Source organism: Lepus europaeus, chromosome 8 (genome assembly GCF_033115175.1).
Source record: "Lepus europaeus isolate LE1 chromosome 8, mLepTim1.pri, whole genome shotgun sequence".
NCBI lineage: Eukaryota > Metazoa > Chordata > Mammalia > Lagomorpha > Leporidae > Lepus > Lepus europaeus.
Genome location: NC_084834.1, coordinates 20,009,319 through 20,035,840, shown reverse-complemented (window position 1 = coordinate 20,035,840; position 26,522 = coordinate 20,009,319). Strand labels below are relative to the sequence as shown.

General features: G+C 38.5%; 1 protein-coding gene across 3 annotated transcripts in view; it reads left to right on the top strand.

The window, feature by feature from the left end:
- Positions 1-26,522, top strand: part of GRIA2 (glutamate ionotropic receptor AMPA type subunit 2) — a 161,756-nt gene that overhangs the window by 64,559 nt on the left and 70,675 nt on the right. For all 3 annotated transcript variants that reach the window (XM_062199046.1, XM_062199047.1, XM_062199045.1), the window contains exon 3: positions 23,791-24,030. In XM_062199046.1, coding sequence (XP_062055030.1) covers positions 23,791-24,030 — 240 coding nt within the window. The remainder of the gene's footprint in view (positions 1-23,790; positions 24,031-26,522) is intronic.

The window sequence follows — 26,522 nt, the reverse complement described above, 5'->3', positions numbered from 1 at the left end:
ATGTATCTGTTTTAAAATTCAGGAAACTTGGGGTACTTTATTTTTTTTTTCCATTTTTACTTAACAGATTAGTTAACCGTTCTAAACAAGTGAAATATTCATTATCTAATTTTATTCAAACATGGTTAATTCTATCAATAGTGATGTTGAAATAAGGAACCTGCTAATAAATGTCTACATTGGGTATTTTTATTAAAGTTTATTTTATTATTTATTTGAAAGGCAGCAGAGAAAGAGAGAGCAAGATCTTCCATTCACTGATTTCCTCCTCAAATGGCTGCAACAGCCAGGGCTGGGCCACATTGAAGCCAGTAGTCAGGAACTGGATTCAAGTCTCCCATGTAGGTGTCAGAAACACAAGTACCTGAAGCATCCTGTGCTGCCTCCCACATTGCGCATTAGTAGGAAGCTGCATTAGAATCAGATTAGCCAGGAAACCAGGCACTCGGATATGTGATGCAAGGGTCCCAAGTGGTGCCACAAGGCTTGTCTCTATATTCTGTGTTTTTAATGTCATCTTACATTTCTTTATCCAATGTTTTTTCTGGATGTTTTGAAGAAAGGCATGTCTTTTAATTGTGATTAGATATTTGGGTGTGTTGCAGTGATTACATGGATCACTGAGCAGAAACGGAAGTATTAAAATTGAAACTTGAAATTTTGGGGAGAGCTATTTGAGGCCGGCACCGTGGCTTAACAGGCTAATCCTCCGCCTTGCGGTGCCAGCACACCGGGTTCTAGTCCCGGTTGGGGCACTGGATTCTATCCCGGTTGCCCCTCTTCCAGGCCAGCTCTCTGCTGTGGCCCGGGAAGGCAGTGGAGGATGGCCCAAGTACTTGGGCCCTGCACCCGCATGGGAGACCAGGAGAAGCACCTGGCTCCTGGCTTCGGATCAGCGAGATGCGCTGGCCGCAGCGGCCATTGGAGGGCGAACCAACGGCAAAAAGGAAGACCTTTCTCTCTGTCTCTCTCTCTCTCTCACTATCCACTCTGCCTGGAAAAAAAAAAAAAAAAAGTAATGGGGAGTAGGCATCTAGCCAAGTGGTTAAGATGCCATGTCCTACATCAAAGTACCTGGGTTTACTTCTCTACTCTGGCCATGACTTCACTTTCCTGCTTTTGCAGACCCTGGGAGACAGGAATGATGATTCAAATGATGGAGTTCCTGCACCCTGTGGGAAACACGGAATCAAATCCTGCTTCTGACTCTAGGCCTGAACAAGCCCTGGTCACTGTGGGCATTTGGGGAGGGAACCACAGTGGGTGGGAGCTCTGACTCTCTGTGTCTTTCTTTTTCTGCCTCTCAAAAAATAATGTGTTTGTTTTCACATTTACCGTTTCCTGCAGCTTCACTGCTGAGCTAGGTGTAAAGTGGCAGAATGCAAATTGGGACTGTGCTGTGACTGATGCTGACCAGGCAGCAAAAATTTTATTTATAATCAAATCAGCCTGGTTATGAATGTCCTAAAAACTGTTATGAAGGAAAAAAGCCTACCTGAATATAGGCTTTTTCTCAAAAATATGACTTTAATATGCTCCTCAAAAACTTTCCAGAATAATGTGGACATGAATCAATAAGGACTTATAGAAGGGAGGTTTATATTTAAAACTTGATCATTATTGAAAGTAAAGAACATCCTTATGGGTGTGTCAGTGCCCCTTCAGTGTTGTATTTATGAAAATTAAATCATATAGTAAAATCATTTAGAAATAAGAACACTCAGCCGGGCCAAACTTGTGGCATAGCAGGTAAAGCTGCTGCCTGTGATATTGGCATCCTTTGGGGCTCTTGTTCTTGTCCCAGATGCTCCACTTCCAATCCCTGCTAATGGCCTGAGAAATGCAGTAAAAGATGGCCCAAGTGTTTAGGCTCCTGCCACACTCGTGGGAAACCTGGAAGAAACTCCAGCCTAGGGCAGTCCCGGCCATTGTGGCCGTCTGCAGAGTGAACCAGTAGATGAAAGATCTCTGTCTATCTCTACCTCTCTCTCTGTAACTCTGACTTTCAAATAAATAAAAATATTTTTTTAAAATCCTTTGAACAAATTAGATACATAAGAAACATACCTCAAAAATAAAGACTATATATGTCACAGTCAATACCATATTTAATAGGGAAAAACTGAAAGCATTTCCTCCCAGTTCTGGAATAAGACAAAGATGTTGACTTCCACAACTCTTATTCAATATAGTATTGGACACATTAACAAGAGCAATCATGGACCAGAAAGAAATAGATTACATCAAAATTGAAAAGGATGAAATCAGGAGATCTATGTTTGCAGATGACATAGTTTTGTGTACAGAAAAACCTAAACACTTCACCAAAAAGATGTTAGATTAGATAAACCAATTTAGTAAAGTGACAGGATTCAGAATCAACATGCAGAAAATAGTAGCATTTTTATACACCAGTGATGATCTCGCAGAAAAGGGAATAAAAAAAAAATCTCATTCATGATAGCTACAATACAATAAATACATAGAAATAAATTAAACCAAAGAAGTGAAAGATCTCTAAATGGAAAATATAAAACACTGATGAAAGAAATCATTATGGACACACATAAAAAATGGAAAGATACTTCTTGTTCATGTTCTGGGAGAATTAATATTGTTAAAATGCCCAAACTGCCCAAAGAAATTTACAGATCCAATACAATTGCTATCAGAAGACAAAATTAGATAAAAATATTTCAAAATATTCTCTTTCAAATGTTCTCTTTCAAAAAGAGAACAACCAAAGCAATCTTGAGGGAGGGGGAACTGAAGGCATAATAATTTCAAAGCATACTATAAAACTATCATAAATAAGAGCATGGTACTGGCATAAAAACCATGTTTTTATGATCAGTGGAACAAAATATAAAACCTAGAAATTAACTCCTATACATAAGCCAAATGATTTTTGAGAAAAGATGGCAAGAATATACATTGGAGAAAGGATAGTGTTTTCAACAAATGGTTTTGGTAGGAACTGGATGTACATATGTAGAAAAATGAAATTAAATCCCTATCTCTCACCAAATGCACAAGTCCACTCAACATGGATCAAAGACATAAATTTAAGACCTGAAACTATGAAATTGCTACAAGAAAACATAGGGGAAGCCCTTTAAGACATTGCTGTAGGCAACGAATCTTTGGTAAAACCTCAAAAGCACAGAAAAAAGAGCAAAACGAGCCAGACCGATTCTGTCACACTCAGAAGCTTCTGCACAGCAAAGGGAACAATCAGGATAGTTAAGTGGCAGAATGGGAGAAAATGTTTGTACACTGCTTATGTGATAATAGATTAGTATCTAGAATGTATCAGGAACTCAAAAAACTAATCAACAAAAACAATGAATCCATTTAAGAAACAGGTTAAGGACCTGAGTAGATATTTTCAAAAGAAGAAATACAAATGGTCAAAATGTGTGAAAAAGGCCAGAGCCACGGCTCACTAGGCTAATCCTCCACCTGCGGCGCTGGCACAACCAGGTTTGCCGGGTTCTAGTCCTGGTGCAGCTCTCTGCTGTGGCCCGGGAGGGCAGTGGAGGATGGCCCAAGTCCTTGGGTCCTGCATCCGCATTGGAGACCAGGAGAAGCACCTGGCCCCTGGCTTCAGATTAGTGCGGTGTGCTGGCCGCAGTGCGCCGGTCACGGCGGCCATTGGAGGGTGAACCAACGAAAAAAGGAAGACCTTTCTCTCTGTCTCTCTCTCTCTCTCTCTCATTGTCCACTCTGCCTGTGGAAAAAAAAAAATGTGTGTGAAAAAATGCTATCACTAGCCATCAAGGAAATTCAAATAAAAATTACAATGAGATATCATCCTACCCCTATCAGAATAGCTATTATTAAAAAGAGAACAACTAATGCTGGCTAGGATGTGGAGAAAGAACATTGTATGTGGGAATGCAAATCACGGCCACTATGAGAAACAGTATGGAGACTCCTAAAAAACTAGAAATAGAACTGCTATATGATCTGGTAATCCCAACACCAGGCATATGTTCAGAAGACATGATATCATTGTAGCAAGGAGATAGCTACTCCACCCCATTTATTGGAAGTATTGTTCACAATACCCAAGTTATGGAATCTACCAAGGAGTCCACTATCAGATGAATGGGTAAAGAAACAATATATACACACAATTGAATATAAGTGAGCCGTAAAAAAGGAATGAAATCCTGTCAGTTGCAGCAAAATGGATGGAACTGGAGGACATTTTTTTGAGTGAAATAAGACAAAGAACGACAAATACCACATGTTCTCTCTCATATCTCATATGGAACAATTCAATCTGAGCACAGAATGGTGATTCCTAGAGACTGGGAGGGTTGTGGTGGAGGAGGTTGGGATGGAGTTTGAACAAAGGGTACCACATCAGGGTGAGGTCAAAGGAGCATTTCACAGAACAGTCAGGAGATTAGGGTTTATAATAGTATACATTTTATAAAGAAGTGAAGAGCTCCAAGTATCCAATCATAAATGTTAAAGATAAATTGTTGATTACTGTATTTTGATCAGTACAAATTGTGTGCCTGCATTGAAATATCACACTGTAGCCCATAAGTTTGTACATCTATTGTTAATAAAAAATGGGAGGAAATATAGAACTGGAAAATATTCGGCTTTTTATCTTGTTGCACCTTCAGAAGGGAAATATGAGTTAATATCTCCTAGTGAGCATCTCTGTTTCTTACCAAGAAGCTTAGATCTCCAGAAAAAGCAGAGCCTTGACAAATATACCTGCAGATAGGTTCCATGCTTTATTTTCAATATGTAATTTTTTAAAAGATTGATTTATTTATTTGAAAGGTAGAGTTACAGGGAGGCAGAGGCATAAAAAGGAAGATCTTCTGTCTGCTGACTCACTACCCAATGGCTATAATGGTTGGAGCTGGGCCAATCTGAAGTCAGGAGCCAGGAGATTCTTCCAGGTCTCCCATGTGGGTGCAGGGGCCCAAGTGCTTGAGCCATCTTCTGTTGCTTTCCCAGGCCATGGCAGAGAGCTGGATCAGAAGAGGAGTGGCTGGGACTTGAACTGGCACCCATATGGGATGCTGGCACTGCAGGAGGCAGCTTTACCTGCTAAGCCACAGCGCTGGCCCTCACTATATGTAATTTTTAATTGTTGAGTTTTGAGTAAGAATGCTACAGCTATATACAGTTGGTCAGTTACATAAAGTTTAGTATTATAAAATGAGCACAGAATACTGATTTTCCTTGCACTTATATCGATGTCATTAGCTGATAAAAGTGGAAACATGACAACATGTTTGTAAGCATGCTGATGCTAAGTATCCTGCCATCACTTCCAATTTGCTGTCAGAATATTTCTTACCCTTCTTCCCAGAGCTCTGTCCAGCTGCCTTGCTCTGTTTGCATTCTCATTGTTTTGGACAGATCTCTAATAAACATATATATTTGCACTCCAAAGCTGCATAAGGCATTCACTCTCAGCAGGCGGATATGCAGCTGTTGTGAGCAGAGGGTGTTATTTATGTCCTTAACAACTGTGAGAAAGAAAGTTTTTCCTTCCAGTGCTCAAATTTGCCCTCAAAAAACTATTCCAAGCCTGGATTTTCTTCTTAGTTGAAGCAGAATTCTCGACTTCCCCTCTTCCACAATACAATGTTGTTGCTGCTGTGAGAAGAATCCTAAGATGCGTGGGTGTTGTGGTGTAGCTGGTGAAGCTGCTGCCCGCCACACCAGCATCCCACGTTAGTGTACCACTTCAAGTCCCAACTTCAACACTCCAGATCCAGCTCCCTGCTAATGTGCGTGGGCAAGCATCAGAAGGCCCAAGTACTTGGATTCCTGCCACCCAGTGGTAGATCTGGGTTTCCAGGATCTGGCTCCCGCCTGTCCCAGCCCTGGTCTTTGTAGTCATTTGGGGGAGTGACCAGAGAGGAAAGATCTCTCTCTCTTTTCCTGTATCTTCTCTCTCTGTCTTTCTGCCTTTCAAATAAATAGAATAAATCTTAAAAAGAAATTCAAGGGAAGGCAACACTATTTTCTTTCCTGTTTAACACAGTCTTATCTACAAGTAACCAAAAATAACACTGTGGTCCTGCTAAAAATGGTCATATCTTGCTTCAGTTGGTCTGCTATATTAGGCATATGGATTTGCTTTAGCCGTTAAAGCTGTCCCTGGCAGAAGACAGCACTAGTGCGGAGTTAAAGCAGTCAGAATGTAATGTATATGCCAACAGGAGGCTCCTTCAGCAGTGTCCTGATCTAATGGGTAAAAAATAGAAATCCATATGCACGGCTTATATGGCAAATGTACAACTCTTTTGCAGGTTATTTCCTATATCTAAGTCTAGTTTCAAAAATATGAATCAAGAAATTGTGCATCTTTGTGGGGTATTATGTGATATTTCAGTACATACATACTTGGTGAAATGTACAATCAGGATAAGTACGTTTATCTGTCTAAACATTTAACATGCTTTTAATTCAATTTTAAAATGACAAGTGCAGAGTGTTTAGCTTTGCTGAAATACTTAAGAAATAAACATTTTTTCCCGAAAAAAAAAGAGACATTAGATTCTTTAGACTTCACTTAAATATTTAATGTGCATTTGTGCTGGATGTTTAAATACAGATGAGAAGACAATATGAGAGTATTTCAAAAAGTTCATGATGAAATGGAATTAAATGGGGGGGGGGGCAGTGCTGTGTTGTAGTGGGTAGAGCTGCTGCCTGCAGTGCCGGCATCCCATACAGGTGCCAATTTGAGTCCTGGCTGCTTCACTTCCCATCCAGCTCTCTGGTATGGCCTGGAGAAACAGTAGAAAATAGCCCAATTCCTTGGGCCCTTGTACCCACATGGGAGACCCGGAAGAAGCTCCTGGCTCTTGGCTTTGCATGGGTGCAGCTCCAGCTGTTGTGGCCATCTGGGGAGTGAATCAGTGGATGGAAGACTTTCCTTTCTCTCTCTGCTTCTATCTCTCTGTAACTCTACCTTTCAAATAAATAAATAAACCTCTAAAAAAAGAAATGGAATTAAATGAACACATATTTCAAATGATACTTTTGAAATCAATTAATCACTTTCTCATAATATACATATTAATGAAATTCAAGAGTCTAAAAAAGACCTAGATTTATAACTAAATTCATAGATAAATACATATTACATTTATGTCTTTAAAGATATATTTATTTACTTGAAAGACAGAGAGAGGGTGAGAGAGAGAGAATAGAGAGAATCTTCCATCTGCTGGTTCACTCCCCCAAATAGTCACAATGGCTGGTGCTGGACTGGGCTGAAGCTGAAGCTGAAGCCAGGAGCTTGGAACTCCATCCAGGTCTCCCACATGGGTGGCTGGCACCAAGTACTCATGCCATCTCCTATTGCTTTCCCAGGCACATTAGCTGGGGGCTGGATTAGGAGTGTACATTTAGCTTGTCATTCTAGAATGTTTTCTTGTGACTTAATGGAAAAGTCACTGGAATGGTGGAATGGATTATTGATTGAACCTGCTTGGAAGCATATCATGTGGTAGCATGAAGGCACTTATGCTCTAGATCTATATATTCAGAATATACACGAGAAAAGAACTTTACATGAAAAGCTAGGGAAGTTACCCTACTAATGGCCTGGGAAAGCAGCAGAAGAAGACCCAAGTGCTTGGGCCCCTGCCACCCATGTGGGAGACCTGGATGAAGCTCCTGACTCCTGACTACAGCCTGCCTTATCCTTGGCCATTGTAGCTGTTTGGGGAATGAGCCAGCAGATGGAAGATCTCTCTGTCTCACCCTCCCTCTCTGTAACAGTGACTTTCAAACAAATATGTAAATCTTAAAAAAATAGCTAGAGAGATTACTTTTCCCTAATGCCTGTTTGACTCACCTGCCAGTATTCTGTAATTAATTTTTCTTATCTATTGAAATACTTTCCTAGGTTTTCTTTGCAGACATTTTCTAGCTACTTTCAGACTGCATTCAAATCCCAGCTCTACTACGACTGGTTATGTTAATTCAGGAAACTTTCTTAACCTGTCTATATGTTGGTGATTGGGAGAATTAACTGACTTGATACATGTAAGCCCTTAGAAAATTCTTGGCATGTAAGTTGTTTTAATCTAAATGTTTGATATTACTGTAAAGAATAATGGTCATGCAGAGATCAGACTCACTGTATTTTTTTTTAACATTTATTTGTTTATTTGAAAGAGAGAGAGAGAGAGAGAGAGAGAGAGAGAGAGAGAGAGATCTTCTATTTGCTTGTTCACTCTGAGCTGGGCTGAAGCCAGGAGGCTGGAGGTTCTGGGTTTCCTACATGGATGACAGGGTCCCAAATACTGGAGCCATCTTCCACTGCTTTTCCCAGGCTATTGGCAGGGAACTGGATTGGAAGTAGAGCAACCGGGAATCCAACTGACACCCATTGGGGATGCTGGCACTGAATGCAATAGTTTAACCTGTTACACCAGAGTGCCAGCCACAACTGTATTTCTTTCTGAAGCATTTTCACTGCACTCAATTAAAGTGTAGGTTCTGGTAATACAATAACACAGTGATAATACATTATATGTCATACTAATTCTATATGAAATTTTATTTCATAAAAAATAGTATACAATCTCACAAATATCTTGCAAAGTCCTATCAAATCAGTATATGACTTCATTTGGATCAATGAAGTTTAATAATGCTTTGAGAGCATAACACGTGTTGAGTAAGATAAAGTTATATGTACACATGCACACAAACAGCTTCCTCTCTTCTTCATTAATACATTGTCATGAATAATCTACAAGGTTAGCATTGATGAAACTGTCCTCGGCTGGTCATATTACTGATTTTTATCATAATACCTCAGAACGAACTATTTCACAGGAGTAGGCCAGCAGTTTCATGCATGTATTGGTCCGGAAGATGTACGTTAGTTTTCATAACTTTGATACTAAGATTTATTTTATACTGTTCCTGTCGTATAAAGATCAATTGTCATTCTTATTGAAATCTGCGTTACATTTTGTTCTTGAAGATTTTTAGATCAAACCATATAAACGCTGGTTCTCTCCAGCTTGTTTGTTTTTACGATATTCTCTTTTAGGGAAGTTAACTAGTAGTTCTGAAAAACACAGACAGCCAAACTGAGTAGGTCAGATTTCGGTACGGATTTTTGTTCTTGTTTTATGTTTTCCACAGTTGCATTTAATTTAGACACTTTAAGATTGCCAAATTTACAATTTACTCTGTGGATTATATACAAAATTACCCATGTTTTGCAGAACAAGATATTCATTCATTTAGATATCTTTGACATTATGGCTTTAACTGGATTCATATGTGCCTATTCTCAGGCACATATCCCTTCCCTTCCCTTCCCTTCCCTTCCCTTCCCTTCCCTTCCCTTCCCTTCCCTCCCCCCCTCCCCTCCCCTCCCTTCCCCTCCCTTCCCCTTTCCTTATCTCCCCTTCCTTCCCCTTCCCTCCCAGCTGATGCTCCTAGGAAAGCAGCAGGAGATGGCCCAGGTACATGGGCTCCTGAAACCATGTGGAAGGCCTGGATGGAGTTCCTGGCTCCTGGTTTTGGCATGGCCCAGCCCTTGCTGTTATGGCCATTTGGGGAGTGAACCAGTGGATGGAAGATTCTCTCTTTCTTTCTCTGTTTTTCAACAATTCGATAACTAAATCTTTTTTTTTTAAAAAGGGAATTAATATATACTAATATATACTAAACTGATCTTCTGTATATAAAGAGAATTGAAAATGAATCATGATGTGATTGGAGGGGGAGAGGGAGCGGGAAAGGGGAGGGTTGTGGGTGGGAGGGAAGTTTTGGGAGGGGGAAGCCATTGTAACCCATAAGCTGTACTTTGGAAATTTATATTCATTAAATAAAAGTTTAATAAAAAAATCAAAGAAAAAAAAGGGAATTAAAACACAACAGAAATTAAAATTTAAATGGTACTGTACTGTAATAGTAAATAAAACTGTACAAACATAAGAACAAACAATATGCTCAGATATAAAAATAGATGCATTTCCTTTAGTAGCTAGTGGAATTCAAATTTTCATGTTCACCAGTAAGAAAGAACCAGCTCTGGAATGAGGCTTGACATTAATTCATCAGTTTTCAGAGTGTGATTTTAGAAATTGCGAGAGGTTTTTTTCTGTTTTTTTTTTTTTTTCATCTATCAGACTAGGATTACAGTAGGAGCTGTGTGAGTCTGAAAATACTACAAAGTTTAGCAATCTTTTAAAACATTACAAATCTTAAAAGAATTAATATATGAAACTAAGAACATCACTTGTTCTAAGAAATCCAATGTCATGTTTACACATAGATTGTAGAAAATTAAAAGGAACAAAACTATTTATTACTGGTGAAGCTTACCAAAAAGTGGTCGGGGATATGAACTATGATACTGTATTTGAGTGACATTTTGACAACACAGATAACATCTTACACTGCATAATATTCAACTAAACAATTCCACTTTTAATCATTTGTTAGACATATTAACATGTGTATGCAAAGAGGTATATACTGACACATTCACTGCAGCCTTCTTTGTAATAGCAAAAGGTCTTGCAATTAAAGAATGCTAATGAAGGCCAGCATCATGGCTCCTCTTCCAGTCCAGCTCTCTGCTGTGGCCTGGGAAGGCAGTGAAGGATGGCCCAAGTGCTTGGGTCCTGCACCTGCATGGGAGATCAGGAAGAAGCACCTGGCTCCTGGCTTTGGATCGGCGCAGCGCGCCGGCCGTGGTGGCCATTCTGGGGGTGAACCAACGGTAAAGGAAGACCTTTCGCTCTGTCTCTTTCTCTCACTGTCTAACTCAGCCTGTCAAAAAAAAAAAAATAAATAATGTTAATGAAATGATGCAATATCCAAACCAGGGAGTACTATAGAGTGGTTTAAATCATGAACAACATCTGTGTGAATGTGGTAATTTGTCTGTACAATATCACAACAAGTAACAGAATAATTTTTGTGGTCTCATTATTCAAAAGTGTATTAAAACTAGAAGCATACAAAATCACCTACAACTAGAACCACAGGGGTAGAAGTATAGTAGTCAAATGACTATTGATGAAGGTTTCTTCTGGGAAGATTAATAAACAAAGAAAAATTACAGCCTTTGACTGAATATGCTTGTTTAAATTTGTGTAATGACTTATTCTTGTTATGTGTGTTATAAACATTTATGTTAAATTAAATTAAAATCAATGCAAAGCCAAAAATAAAAATAATTTCTTGAGGGTACTGGTTTCATTACCATTAGATTTTTTTTTTTTTTAAGAAATTTAGTAATACATTAGACTCTCAGGGTCACAGCAAATGTATGATACTCACTACAACACAATTCTCATCAATTCTCATGTTAATATGATTAATACAAAGAGAAGAGATTCAAGTAGCTCATAAATACAATTTTAAGAATATACTGATCCTTCCTTTCTTCTTCTCTTCCTCCTTACTCTTTTTCTTTCTTTTTTAAATTTTTGACATAACAAGTTTTTAATTTACATTATAGTCAAAGTCTTAATGCTCCACTCAAGTTCACTATTTTTAACTTGTTGGAAATAACTTGGAATTTCTAACATTAGTGCTAGATTTTTTTGAAGGTGCTTCAACGAACCTTTAATATAGCCTAAAAGCAAAGTGCCAAGAATCCTTAATAATTGTTAGGTCAAAATTTTGCCACATCAAGTGCATCTGATTCCATTGTGGTGAAATTAATCTCTCCAATTCCTTAGCAATTTTGGATGTATGGCAATTGTCTAGAGCATTTCTTAGTAATGGACTTTCTCATTCTGTGATATTTGAAAGACTTTCTCTTTTTAAGTAAAGTTATATAGGTTAACACATAAGTTCTGTGGCACATATATAGAAACCTAACTTAACAAGTGATAGGATGAGAAAGAAAAGACCTGTGAAAGCATCAGAAGTTTCTGAGCTGACAGAATTAAGGAGGTTATGAGATCTGCTAAGAGGGCATACAAACTACAAGACTGTAATATGCTGCGTTTTTCTATTTGTCCCTAAAAGAAAACTCTTTTAAGTAGAAATCTTCTAGGTATTTGCTGTTTTTGCCATTAATTTGTAAGCAGTAGACTTTATCACAAACTCTAAAATGTTTATTTGGAGTGAAATATCATCTAATCTATATTTGGTAAATACATAATCCTTCAGTTTTGTACATTGTAATTACAATCAGATAAGAGATTTTTGAGACATCAGAATCAGGAGTGGCTGTAAACATAAAAAAGAGTCCAAAAGTGTAGATGTAAATAGGATAAGAGGAAACAAAAAAAGAAGTATAAAATGAAGAGGAGAAGCAAAACCCTCAACAAACACGTCAAGAATGTTAGATGTACATCCTAGAAAATGTATTCCATCTCATACACACACATTTCACATGGCAAAGTATGTGATGAATGATAAACAAGCACCATCTGACATTTTCTAGAATTTCCTTTTTGGTGCTCAGCCATAAAGGCCCAAGTTTGAGCTCAGCAAGTGCGTGGAGGGCACTGAGACATTTGAAAGTGGCACCTTGCCAGAAGCACACAGCTGGCTGGAGTCACAGCCTGGATTAGACACCAGGCCTCCAGACACTCATTCAGCCTGGCACGCTTTCTACACAACCTTCAGATCGCATCAGGGCATGGAGTGCCTGGAACTTGCATACAGCAGGAGACAAATAAGCATTTGCAGAGGATAGAACTATATTTATGAGAGGGGAATACATGTACAGAGGATGAGGACTAGGACTATTTGTGAAATAGCATTTTATATAAACAAAAGTAATATTCTTTCATTTACATGTCCAGGACCCATCATTAAAATTCACATGCGAGTTACTGCCTGTTACTGCCAGCTCTATGATTGCCTGCTATCCCAGTTGATGAATGAAGCCAGAATAAATGTTATAGATTTTGTAAAGCTGCGTATAATATGGACAACAGCAATAGACTTATGGCATTTCACCTCACTCAGCAAACATAACATGAAGGTCAGCAAGGATAAATGCTTGTTAGGAGAGGAAGAAAAACGTATTATTACAACCTCATAGTCTTCTACTATTGAGTGATGATGTGGGATCACATTTAATATTTCTATGAAAAATGGGATCAAAATGTATGCAAGGAGAAGTAATTTGTCACCATAAAGATGTGTGTCAGGGCTATAGGAAAATCATCAGTAGGGCGATTTAAACAAAATGTCATTGGGATGTATGTTTATTATTCTTCATGTTTTCTTTGAATCATTTAAAGTGTTTCATTCTGTAGTTGTACACAGCATGTCTATGCTAGGAACCAATCTGGGCCTGGGGAATAGTAGTGAACAGAGCAAAGTGTAGACTTTATGAAAGATGTGATATTGCCTGCTAACCATACAGAGAGAAAGGGGAGGCCCCACTAGACACAAGTAAATGAATGTTAAAATTATCTGACTCATGGAAAATAGGGAGTTTATCTCCACTGCACAAAAATGGAACATCTTATTTACCTAAAATTTCTGAGAACAAAGGAATTGCAATTCCATTAAAACTGCATTAAAAATTTTTTGTTTGAGAGACAGAAACACAGACAGAATGAGACAGATAGACAAGGGACAGGGCCAGGGTGCCATACTCTGTCATCTGCTAGTTCACTCCCCAAATGGCTCCCAGCTCAGCCTGAAGCTGGGAGTAGGGCACTCAATCCTTGTCTCTCGTGTGGATATCAGGGACCATACAAGTTGAGCCATCACTGCTGTATCGCAGGATGTACATAAAGAGGAAGCAGGAATTGGGAGCCATAGTCAGGACTTGAACCCAGGTACTCTAACAACGAGAGGCAGACATCCTGAATGGTGGCTTAAACCACTAGGTGAAATGTTTGGCCACAGTTCCATTTTTAACATTGTCTGTAATTTTGACTTGCAGACATAGTGTTCCATGTATCATATGGTACAACAATTATAAGTTTTAAAAGAATATTGATGAACTTTTTTTAAAAAAAGATTTTATTTATTTATTTGAGAGGTAGAGTTACAGACAGTGAGAGGGAGACAGAAAGGTCTTCCTTCCACTGGTTCACTTCCCAGATGGCTGCAATGGCTGGAGCCGCGCCGTTCTGAAGCCAGGAGCCAGGTGCTTCTTCCTGGTCTCCCACGTGGGTGCAGGGGCCCAAGCACTTGGGCCATCTTCCACAGCTTTCCCACGCCACGGCAGAGAGCTTGATTGGAAGAGGAGCAGCCAAGACTAGAACCAGTGCCCATATGGGATGCTGGTACCACATGCAAAGGATTAACCTACTATGCCACAGCGCCAGCCCCATAATGATGAACTTTAAGGCTTGATAAATGACTTTGAATTTTAGACATTTGGGTATTTGGGATTGTGAAAACTTTTAAGTTATTCTTACATGCAGAAAGTGCTTTTGGGCACAAGTCCAAAGACATTCATCTCTTTTCATAGAGGCTCCCAACTGCATCCTGCCCTGTGTACTTCTTCAGGTTAGTAATTTCACCCCTCTTTGTACAAATTTGTCCTCATACGGACAATATATTTTGTAATCATAAAGTAATAATTTCACAAATATTCCAAAAATTATCTTATCATAGTAATTCTGATTGCATTTTTCCATTATGAAAAACATTGTTCCAATTTCATAGATAATTTTAAACTATTTAAACAAATAGCTATAGTTAAAAGTGATCTTAAAAACTGTTTATTTACTACAAACATTTTTTTCGCAGTATAATAACAAAGGAAAATCCCATTGATGAAACTTCAGAAACATACCATGATCAACAGAGATATAATTTCATCTTAAGGATCTGTTTTATATCTGTGTTTACCAAATGGTTCTAACCATTCAACAACTATTTAATAATGGTAATGCTTGTGAAATTTCCTTATCTGAATACTGCAGAGAATGATAAACATTGTTATGTTTGCATTTTTTCAGTATACTATATTATTTGATGATTTATGTCTCCAACACTTCTCCATGCATTATTTAATTTAAACGTTAAATTAACTGTAGGATAGACAGGCTATGCATTACTATCTCCACGCAGTAAATTAGGAAGCTCTGACTTAAGATCTGTGTTTCTTTTTTTTTATTTGAGAGGTAGAGTTATAGACAGTGAGAGAGAGAGAGAGAGAGAGAAAGAGAGAAAGGTCTTCCCTCCGTTGGTTCACTCTCCAAATGACCGCTACGGCCAGTGCTGCGCCAATCTGAAGCCAGGAGCTAGGTGCCTCCTCCTGGTCTCCCATGTGGGTGCAGGGGCCCAAGCACTTCGGCCATCCTCCACTGCTCTCCCAGGCCACAGCTGAGAGCTGGACTGGAAGAGGGGCAACTGGGACTAGAACCCAGCGCCCACATGGGATGCCGGCGCCGCAGGCAGAGGATTAACCAAGTGAGCCATGGCGACGGCCCAGATCAGTGTTTCTTTTTTCACACAGCAAAGAAGGATAGAAAAGAGCTTCTAATTCAGATCCTCTTCCCACCATGACCCTTGCCATCCAGGAGGTCATTAATCACCACCCTGGAGGTTCGCACATACACACACACACACACACACGCACACGGAGGGGCACAAACTGCATTTGTCTGTGAGCAAGATAAAGACAGAGTCCGTTATCAGGGAAGATCATATTCAGTTCACAGTAAGCAGGGCACCCTTCATGGAAGAGTTGATATTTGATTAAATGACATTTATCAAGTGCTCCTGTGTGCCGAGGACTTGAAAGGCATTTATAGATTAATGACACCTCCTCCTTTACTTTCAATAAGCTCACCATTTAAGGGCAAAAGTAGAGAAATCTAATACAGGATGCTATGCAGAAATGCAGATTGCTTTCGAATCCCATGTGGGGGTGGCAGGCAACCCAGACAACTTGAAACAGGCAACACTTGAACACTGCTGCATATATTATTCGCTAAGCAAGAGACATATCTGCCACATTATGAAAGCGATTTCTTATCAAGGAGGTTATTTAAGAGGTTATTGCAGCAATTCAGTCAATAAATGTTTAAGGACCATAATCTAGCAAGGTGAGTGGAGCTGAGAAAGCACAGATTTGAGAGGTCAAGTGAGCAGTGTTTGATGACAATTTATATGCTAGGGAGAGAGGAAGGGAATAAGGGGTGATTCCTACAAGTTATGGTCTGAACTTAGAGAATTGGTGAATTTTAGGCTGATGGAAAATATGAGGAAATCCTGGTACATGATTAATAAATAGTTCACATCAATATTGATGAAAATAGGGACTGCTTGTGGGGAAGCTACGAGGGACATATATGGGGATTACTAGTTGTCAGCACTGTTTTAGCTCCTATTTTCTTTACTAATTCCCTGTCCTGTAATGAGGTAGGCATGCAGCAGCAGCATCTTTTTTTCTATTGACCAAGCTGTGAAGGAATGGAGCAAAGTAACTTGCCCAACCACGCGTGACAAAAAAAGCCAGGACCTAAACCTAGTTCATCCTCACTTTTAAGGCTCTAGAATGGCTATATCTGAGGTCAGAGCCCCTGGGGATCAATGGGTTCAGAATAAGAACTTCTTGGTGATAATTAAGTTTTTCTGATAAAATAATTAATAATTTGAGAAGCAGAAAGACAGTGAGATAGACATACAGACGGAACTCTCATGTACTGTTTCACTCTTCAAATGCATGCAAAAACCAGGCCTGGGCAAGACAGAAGCAGGGAAACCAGAACTCAGTGCAGCTCTCCTCTGTGGGTATCAGGAACCCAACTACTTAAGCCATCACCTCACCTGCCGGGGTGCAACTTAGCAGGAAGCTGACATCAGGAGCAGAACCAAGACTCAAACCCAGGCACTCAATACAGGATGTGGACATCCCAAGTAGCATCATAACTACTATGCCAAATGTCCACCCCGATATTTTATTTTGAGATTAAAGTTATATGCTTTTTTGATAGTATACAACAGTAGTACAAGTTCCATATATTCTTTTTTCTGCTTTATTATGAAAAGCACATACTTGAGGTCTTGCTGAAAGGAATATTTTAATTAAAAGTGATATCAGCCAGGAAGTAGATTCAAAAACAGTCACAAAATGCGATATTGTAAAACTAATAACATATAATATGTATACAGTATATTCTTAGTAAATAAATAAAGGAAGACAACTGGGGGGATGATGAGGATTGGTAAACATTAGCACGAAAAGTTGAGTTTGATCTTTGTTAGTAGGACTACATTTACTAAGAGGTATAGAATGAAGAATGACAACAACGAAAAGCAATTAGACAGATTCTTGGAGATTGCCTCTTTTGTGATATGCTTTGTGAGAACTCATATGACAAGAGTATGAACTGAAGGAAGGAGAGAGAAGAGATGCAGCATCACTTAGCATGGCAGAATCAAGGAGAAAGAGCAGGGTGAAGTTGCGAAAGATATTTATACTTGTGTGTCTGTGTGGGTGCAAACTGTTGAAATCTTTACTTAGTATAGAGTTGATCTTCTGTATATAAAGATAATTAAAAATGAATCAATGAAGAGTGGGATAGGAGAGGGAGTAGGAGGTGGGACGATCTGAGGGTGGGAGGGCGGGTATAAGAAGAAGAACTACTATATCCAAAAGCTATACCTATGAAATTTATATTTATTAAATAAAAGCTTTCTATAGAAAAATAGTACTTCTATGCTACCCTCATGTAAGTAGAAACCTTACCTGCCATGCTTAATGCTGTCTACATAAAACCTAGAATTGTGCATGGTGGGTTCTAAAGGTGTTTAATTAATGTGGAGTGAGTCAGTATAATAAGATGTAGTTCATGGATGGCATGAAGCAGAAATGAAGAGTAATAAATTCATTACTCTGAATCACTGAATTTAAATAATTGCAATCATTATCGTGTGATGAGCAGAAGGAGAAAATTGCAGTAAGATGTGGTTTTTAAGGATAAAATTTTCAGGGATTTTCTTCTTTTATTGAATTAGTTGGAATTACATAGAATTAAAGGTTTTATAACGGGAGATGCTAGAGAGTAAGAGAGTAGAAGTAAACTGTCAACTCCAGGGGAAAAAATATGTCCCTCCCTTCTGTTGTAGCACTTTCCAAAACCAAGACAATGCTTATCACATGGAATATTTACGGTTAATATATTCTTGGGGAATGAGTAGCTATGGAGATAACTGGAATAATCATGAAGGTTTGGTGTTATATGTATAAAAGTTGAATTTGACTTTATTGGAAGGGGTGACACACTACATGACAGAGTGTAAAAAGAGGAGAGAAAGCTAATCCTTGGAAAATGCCTTTATATTTTTATATGTAGGAAAACTATAAGGCCGTGAAAGATAACTCAAGGAAGAGAAAAATTTACCAAGAAAGTAAGATTTTATTCAGCAGCAAAGAGGAGGAGGAATTAGAAAACAGCAACTAGTAACCATGGAGAGAGAATTTCAGGAAACAGATTTTTAACTTACAAATTCAGAGAAAGAAGCTACATCTGAGAGAGAGATAGAGTATTGTGCTTATTGAGTAGGAGATCATTACTAATCAATGATAGGCAAACTTCAATACCAACCTCAGCATCCGTAGTGTCAGAAGTTGAGTGGTGAAGCAAAGAGAGCTGTGTTCTCCATATTTTCAAGTCAGCCTGCCTTGACGCTGTGCTTTCACCAGCGCTTGTGATGGCTGCAAGGGGCTGTTGCCATTTTTGCTCATGAAGTGGCTTATGCTGTTGCGCTGAAGTGAATGGGGATTGGTAAATATAGAATACGTGAATTGAAGTAAATCACCGCCAATTCTTCCACTTCTCTACCGAAGTTCCCCAGACTGTATCATGCATGCTGCATTAACAGCACCAATGAGCAGAACAATCCAAGAGAAGAAGATGTGTTGGATGCACCATCAGCATTGTTATTGGCTTATATCATCTGGGGTTGAAATAAAAAGTGAAATAATCAGCAAGTTGCTTACACCCAGGAGATTAGCATTTCTGCTGTTTGACCTGAAGTGTCTTTTAGAAGGACTTTCCTTTGCTGAGTTTCTCAAAGTTGCTATTAAATATTTAATTCGAATAGAATTCAGTGAGAGCATCTCTGCTTCTTTGCAATCAGGAGAAAGTCTAAAAACATAAATACAATTCTAATATTAAACAGTATAATTATTCCAATGCCTATAATAGTGGCTACAGTGTGCAGTGAAGTTGAAGGTCAAATTGAGGTCTTGTTTTTCTTATTCTCTCTCCAGAGGTGACTTACAGCACACAGAGATCTATATAATAAGCTGGTATTGTATAATTCATTTTCAAAAATCTTTGGTTTTCAGCATTGTGGCACAATGGGTTAAATCACTGCTTGTGACATTAGCATTCCATATTGATGCTGGTTTGATTCCTAGCTACTCCACCTTCTATCCAGCTCCCTGCTAATGTGCCTGGGAAAGTGGTGGAAGATGGCCCAAGTACTTAGTACCCTGCACCCATGTCTGAAACCTGGATGGAGTTCCATGATCCTGTTTTCAGCCTGGCTTGGCCCCAGCAATTGTGGCCATTTGGGAAGTGAACCAGCAGATGGAAGAAGTCTCTCCCTTTCTCTGTATTTCCCACATCCCATAACTCTTTCAATTAAATAAATATATCTTAAACCCATACACACATTATATTGATATTCTCAGTAGTAATAAACCTTCCAGTTTACAGGATGGATCTAAGTTAGGTCATGGCTTTAGGTTTTGGAGGTATCACTGTGGAACAAGGTAGAGATGAAAATAAATGAATAATTTCTCTTCTAATCATGGAACAGTAATTTTCATGGGTGATTATTTTCATGGATGATTTGGCAGAAGAATCCTGGATCACTGCTATGTTAGAATTTAACAGAAATTTAACAGAAAATACATAACATGACAAAACTATACAAAAATTACAAAATTTTCTGTGCTCAAATAAACTTGATTTTAATTCAATTTTTCCATGAACTTTTTGTAGTACCTCATTATTTGGAGAGAATATAAATATTAGTTTGCAGTCTTGGATATTTGGGGTTAGAGTGTTAGAAGCATAGCACGGAGTCTAGTATTGTGGCGCAGCAGGTTAAGCCACTGCCTACAACACTGGCATCCTGTATGAGCAGGCTGTTAGAGTCCTGGCTGTACCACTTCCAATCCAGTGCCCTACTAATATGCCTGGGAAAGCAGTGGAAGGTGGCTCTGAATGCCTGGGTGCCTGCTTCCCACTTGGGAGGCCAGATTGTAGTACCAGGCTCTTGGCTTCTCTCTGGCCCAGCCCTGGCATTTGTGCCCATTTTGGTAGTGAACTAGTAGATGGAAGATCTCTCTCTCTCTCTCTCTCTCTCTCTCTCTCTCTCCAACTCTGCCTTTCAAATAAATAAATAAAATAATTAAAAAATAAAATCAAAAGCATAGCACCAAGTTTTTCATCTTCACATAGTCACTGTCAATTGGATAATCAGAATACCTTAGCTTAGGCTCTCATTATTACTCTTTCTTCATTGTTGCTAGGCTCAATGACATCCTGCTCATTCTTGGAGATAAAAATCTGTGACTGACCTGAGGTAAAGAGAGAGAAATGGGATATGTTGACCAAATGGCTATTATTGTGTAGTAAGGGGACACTAAGAGAGAAACATAAAAAATCAAATTTATAGGCAAACAATTGAATATATGCCATGGAGTGATAAAGGATGCAGGGAGATTGAGAAAGGCCAAAGGTAACGGCTAATGTAGTCAAATTCTGTTCATTGGCAAATTAGCTGAATTTCCTTGGAGGAGGTGGTGGGGAAAGTGCCTTCTGAGTTCGGGGAACTGTACTTTCTTAGGAAGTTTTGTACAGCTTGTGCCTGTTGTTGGGCCTGAGCCAGGCTTTCCAGATGGCTGTGATAAGCATAAGGTCCCTTGACAACTCACTCCAGAGTCTAAGACAAATGGAAAATGAAAGGTATGGCTCCTTATTATGCTTGCCTGTGTATTCAAACAGTGGCATCCTTTATCAAGCATCCTGCTTATACTGTGCTGGCTCTTTCCACTGCAGAAGCTGTTTCACTTAAGATGAGAAGAGGTCTTGTTCATAAATCATATGGCATGACATTCCTATCATATCTGGATGACATGCCAATGCTTTACACGAAATGAAATAAAATATACCCAGAGAAAAATTTATAGCAATTCTCCCTTTTCATATGTCATATGGAATCATCAATTTAAGATCTAAGCTTTAACAAAAATAAGAACAAATTTAAGATATATATATATATATATATATATATATCAGTGCACATATGTACCTGTATAAAGTAAGAAAGTACTGTAGAGTTTGCCTGAAAGCTTTTTAGCTATGAAAGTTTTCTTTTCATGTATGTGACTAATGGATATAGGTTTTAAATGTATTGAAGATTATTTTCAACTTCTGTACCCAGAGAAGAGCAAGAAATATGGATATGAATAAAATCAGTAATCTTGTCTTGCTTTATGTTGAAGTATAAAATAAATGTAAAAATGCTTTCAGTGGCTGAGATTTAACAGTCAATTCTGCAGAAGACTGGTAATAAAGGAAAAGATTTCCATTGATAGATTATAGCACAGAGATCTCAGATAACATCTTACGTTAGAGAGGAGTGAGTCGAATATCAGAATATGTAAAGAAAATGAAAATCTTTTCTGAATAAAGCCCTCTCAAATAAATGGACAATCTTGCTATCCTTTCAATTCATATCATGAAAGAATTACTAAAAATTATAGCCTATATTGGTTCTCTGAGATTGGCTATTAGAATGTGCATATATTTTAGCAATGTTCCTATTGATGAAAAAAATTGTTTTTGTCAAGCCACCTATTTTGTTAAAGAAATAAAAGAGGATTGTATTGTTCTAATCATTCAAGCAGGACAGATTAATTTTAAATGATAATATTATATTCTATGTTGTCATATTGTGCTATTTTGTGATTTGGATTGAAATGGCCATTGGAATGGAGGAATATCAGGTATTGTTTTTTCATTCAAAGCCTTGTGATATACCTGAATCTGTAACTGTAAGCCTATGCTGTGGATGGTGTCTATAGAGTGTTATGGGGATCTGTCTTATCATTATTTTTTAAAGATTGATTTATTTATTAGAAAGGCAGAGTTACAGAGGCAGAGAGAGAGAGAGAGGGAGAGAGGCCTTCCATCCGCTGGTTCACTCCCCAAATAGCTGCAACAGCCAGCCGGAGCTGGTCTGATCCAAAGCCAGGAGCCAGGAGCTTCTTCTTGGTCTCCCACGTGGGTGCAGGGACCCAAGCACTTGGGTCAACCTCCCCTGCTTTCCCAGTACATAGTAGAGAGCTGGACTGCAAGAGGAGCAGCTGGGTGTCCGACCGTCGCCCATATTGGATGTGGACACTGCAGGCAGTGGCTTTAGCCGCTATGCCACCGCATTGGCCCATGTCTTAAAATTCTTACTTTTCAAAGATGTTTAAAATCATTTATGTTTCAGAAAATCATTCTGATTATATCATAAATTGAATGAGAGGAATAGAAGTGGAAGAGGGAGGAGAGTCAGGCAGAAAGTCTACCAATCCATGTAAGAAAAGCACTGCTACCCATAGTTCAAAGCATGGATGCTAGATCTCCACTGCCTGGGTTTCAGTCAGAATTTGTCATTTACCAGTTGGATGATGTGCATAAGACACTTAATCACTCTGTGTGCTAGTTTTCACAGCCACAGATTGGGAGCAATAATGGTTCCACTTCAAGGGTTATAATGAGAAAGAAATGCCAGAGAACATGCCAGGCACATACCAAGCATGGTATAGATATATGCTGTCAGTGAACTTGGATGGCTGGAATAAACAGAAAAATAAACAGGCAACTTTTGGGTATATTCAGATATTACAATGATCATGACTTGGTGATACACTGGGTTTGGGTAAGGGGGTCAGAGAAGGTAGCATCATGTGCCATTCACTGAAATACAAATATTGAAAGAGGATGAAGGGTAATGGTGCAGTGGGAACTTTCAAATACAGCATCATTATTTTGTGAAGAATAATGGTCTTTGGTAAAGATACCTCAGTAATATTCTTGGTTTCATATATAGTGGGACATAAGAACAAGTTAGGTCCATGGGAAAGATACAAATTAAGAATTATGAAGTTCATTGAATCCCTGTTTGACTTAGTGACCCAAAGTGGGAGATGTCTCTTTCAGCTGACATGTCTCTGAATGTATTATGCTATTCGGCCATTTACCTCTCTTAAAGAGATTTTGGTCAGCATTAGAATTCTCTGGAAGCATATTGATTTTCTAATATAAAAGCATCTTAAATACAATAAGCCTTTCAAAGATATCAGATTTTATAGTGAGTTGGTATGAATGGATATAAGTTTCAGGTAACTAGTTTGTTAACTAACAATTTTTTCCTTGCACATTTTTATGTGTCTTTCCTAAAGTATGTTTATGAGGTTTGTTAAATAATAATGCATGCATTATGTATAGCAAGAAATATTACATTTTTACTTTAAATGTTTTAAGTTGAGCTGAAATTCATGTAACATTAAGCTATTTTAAAGCATGTGAATCAGTACTATTTAGTACATTGACAATGTTGCACAACTATCACCTCTAGCTGGCTCCAAAGCATTTTCATCATCTCCAGAGGAAATATTATTCTTATGCCTTATAATTGTTTGAAGTCCTTAAAAAGTCCTTAAGATGTGCTCCTAAATTTTGATGACCAATATCAGCTCTACATTTCTTTCAATGTATTAGTGATTTTGAATTTATACAAAAGGACATTAAATTTCAAGCAAATCCATATGACTGTGCTAATTACAATGATTTATCCTTCCTATTTTCCCTCTTCTAGTCTGCTCCCAGTTTTCAAGAGGAGTCTATGCTATCTTTGGATTTTACGACAAGAAGTCAGTAAACACCATCACATCATTTTGTGGAACTCTCCATGTCTCCTTCATCACTCCCAGCTTCCCAACAGATGGCACGCATCCATTTGTTATTCAAATGAGACCAGACCTCAAAGGAGCACTCCTTAGCTTGATTGAATACTATCAATGGGACAAGTTTGCATACCTGTATGACAGTGACAGAGGTAAGTGGTAATTTTCTCTCTCTCTGTAATGAGTCAAGTTCAACACCTAACTGTGACACCTCAGTGTGATGTTATGGGGCTATAAACCTGTGTTACTGTTTAAAGATCATTTGGTTTAATTTTTTAATAGAAAACTTTTATTTAATAAACAAATTTCAAAAGTACAACTTTTTTATTGTAGTGGTTCTTCCCCCATAACCACCCTCCCACCCACAAACCATCCCATCTCTTACTCCCTCTCCCATTCCATCCCATTCTTCGTTAAGATTCATTTTTAATTATCCTTATATACAGAAGATCAACTCTATTCTGAGTAAAGATTTCAACAGTTTGCTCCCACACAGACACACAAAGTAGAAAGTACTGTTTGAAGATTAGCTTTACATTAATTCTCATAGTACAACACATTAAGGACAGAGGTCCTACATGGGGTGCAAGTGCACAGTGACTCCTGTTGTTTATTTAACAATTAACATTCTTGTTTATGATGTCAGCAATCACCCGAGGCTCTTGTCATGAGCTGACAAGGCTATGGAAGCCTCTTGAGTTCACAAACTCTGACCTTATTTAGACAAGGACATAATCAAAGTGGAAGTTATCTCCTTCCTTCAGAGAAAGTTACCTCCTTCTTTGGTGGCCCCTTCTTTCCACCAGGATTTGGTTTAATTTTGATGTGTAAATTCATAACACAGTTTGAAAACTGGGAAACACATTTGAAGTAAAACAACAACAAAAGCCACGAGTTTACAGATAGACCATTTCAATCCAATCCTTCTATGTTGAATTATAACATAAAAAGAAATTTCTGACATTAGACGCTAAGATCTTAAGATGACTGTATTACTACTCATAATCAATGAAGTGACTTAAGTAAAATGTAAATAAATAGATAAAAACCTTTACAGTGACTTATAGCTATTAAATTATTATTTCCTATAAATGCCTTATCAGCATCATTATTAACTCTGCTGTAAAGTAAATCCCCTGAATCTCAGGCATTTGAAAGATTTGCTCATGGTCTGCTCATATGTGATTCATCCTGAACAAAGGGTCTCTGAAACCAGAATCATGCTCTTTACGCGATTTCATGTTTGCTTCTGATGAGGTATTTCGATTACATGACAGCCTTGACCCATTATACTAAATTATGGGGGGGGGGGGATTCTTCTTTTTTTCTCATGGCCCTTATAGTAAAGTGTAGTATCAGCAAAACTACTTGACTTACATGTTATAGGATCTCAGATGATCTTAACCATTCTTAGATCCATGGTCAGGTTTTGGTGGGTCTGTGTAATCCATAAAATGTATGAAGTGTTTTGTGTGTATGTTCATATGTCCATTTTGCTGCATAGCATGTGTCAAAAGAGTTAACAAGTCCTAGATTCTGAGGACCTAAGTACCGTGCTGCACTTCCTTCAGCAACCTGCTTCTGGAACATTTAAGAGATCAATTGAAAGCCAGACGTCTGCTTCAACCAAGATAGGGCATCTTGTTAACCTGTGAAGGCAGACTAGAAAAGACCTGGCCATCCATCAATTCTCCATTGATCATTTTTGTAGTCATTTGCTGGAGCAACCCTGAGTCAGGCGCACTTGAGCTTATGCGTCTGATTCTCTGCCCCATCCTCCTAGATTAGGAATGAGAACACTGCGTGGAAATGCCAGTCAGCACTTCAGCAGCCGAGAAGAAATTGCTGTGTCACCAACTTCCTGTCCCTGCTTTGAGAAGGGAGAGCTTTGCTACTCCCATCAGGAATGAAAAATTAAGACAGAGACCCATTTAGACTAAATAGGAATTTCAATATGCTGGATGGTTTCTGAAGCATACTTCTCGTTAGTGTTGATAAAAGAGCTTATAAATCTGAGCATATTAAATGGCTTTTAGTCTTTCTTCTTGCTCTCTGCTAACTCCTTTAGTACTCTGTTTTAGGACTAGCCTGAAGGTTGGGCATTTAGATCAGTGGCTAAGACCCCAGTTAAGATGCCCACATCCCAGATTGGAGTGTCTGGGTTCAAGTGCCAGCTCTGGCTTCCGCCTCTAGCCTGCTCGCAATGCAGACTGTGGTGAGGCAGCGATCAAGGTTTAATAATTGGGCTTCTGCCACCTACATGGGACAGCGCCAGACAGTTTCTGATTCTAGCTTTGACATCATTCTAATCCCCACTGTTGTGGACATCTGGGGAGTGAACCAGTAGATGGGTGTTCTCTCTCTCAGTCTTTCTGTTACACTTGCACTAAAATAAAGAATTTCTTTTTTTAAAAGCTAGCCTGAAATTTCGGTGAATTTTAAATAATTTGCCCACTCTTGCATCTTACTGAAGTAACTTTTACTACTTAAGTATATTTTATATCTAGATACTTTATTTTAAATTGCCAACCCCAAACCAAGCCTCCGTCACATGCTCAGTCTCTAATCTCTGCAATTCCACACTTGTCTCTTCAATCCATTTTTCGTGAATTATCCTAAATTATGAATTTTTTTTGCCACATCT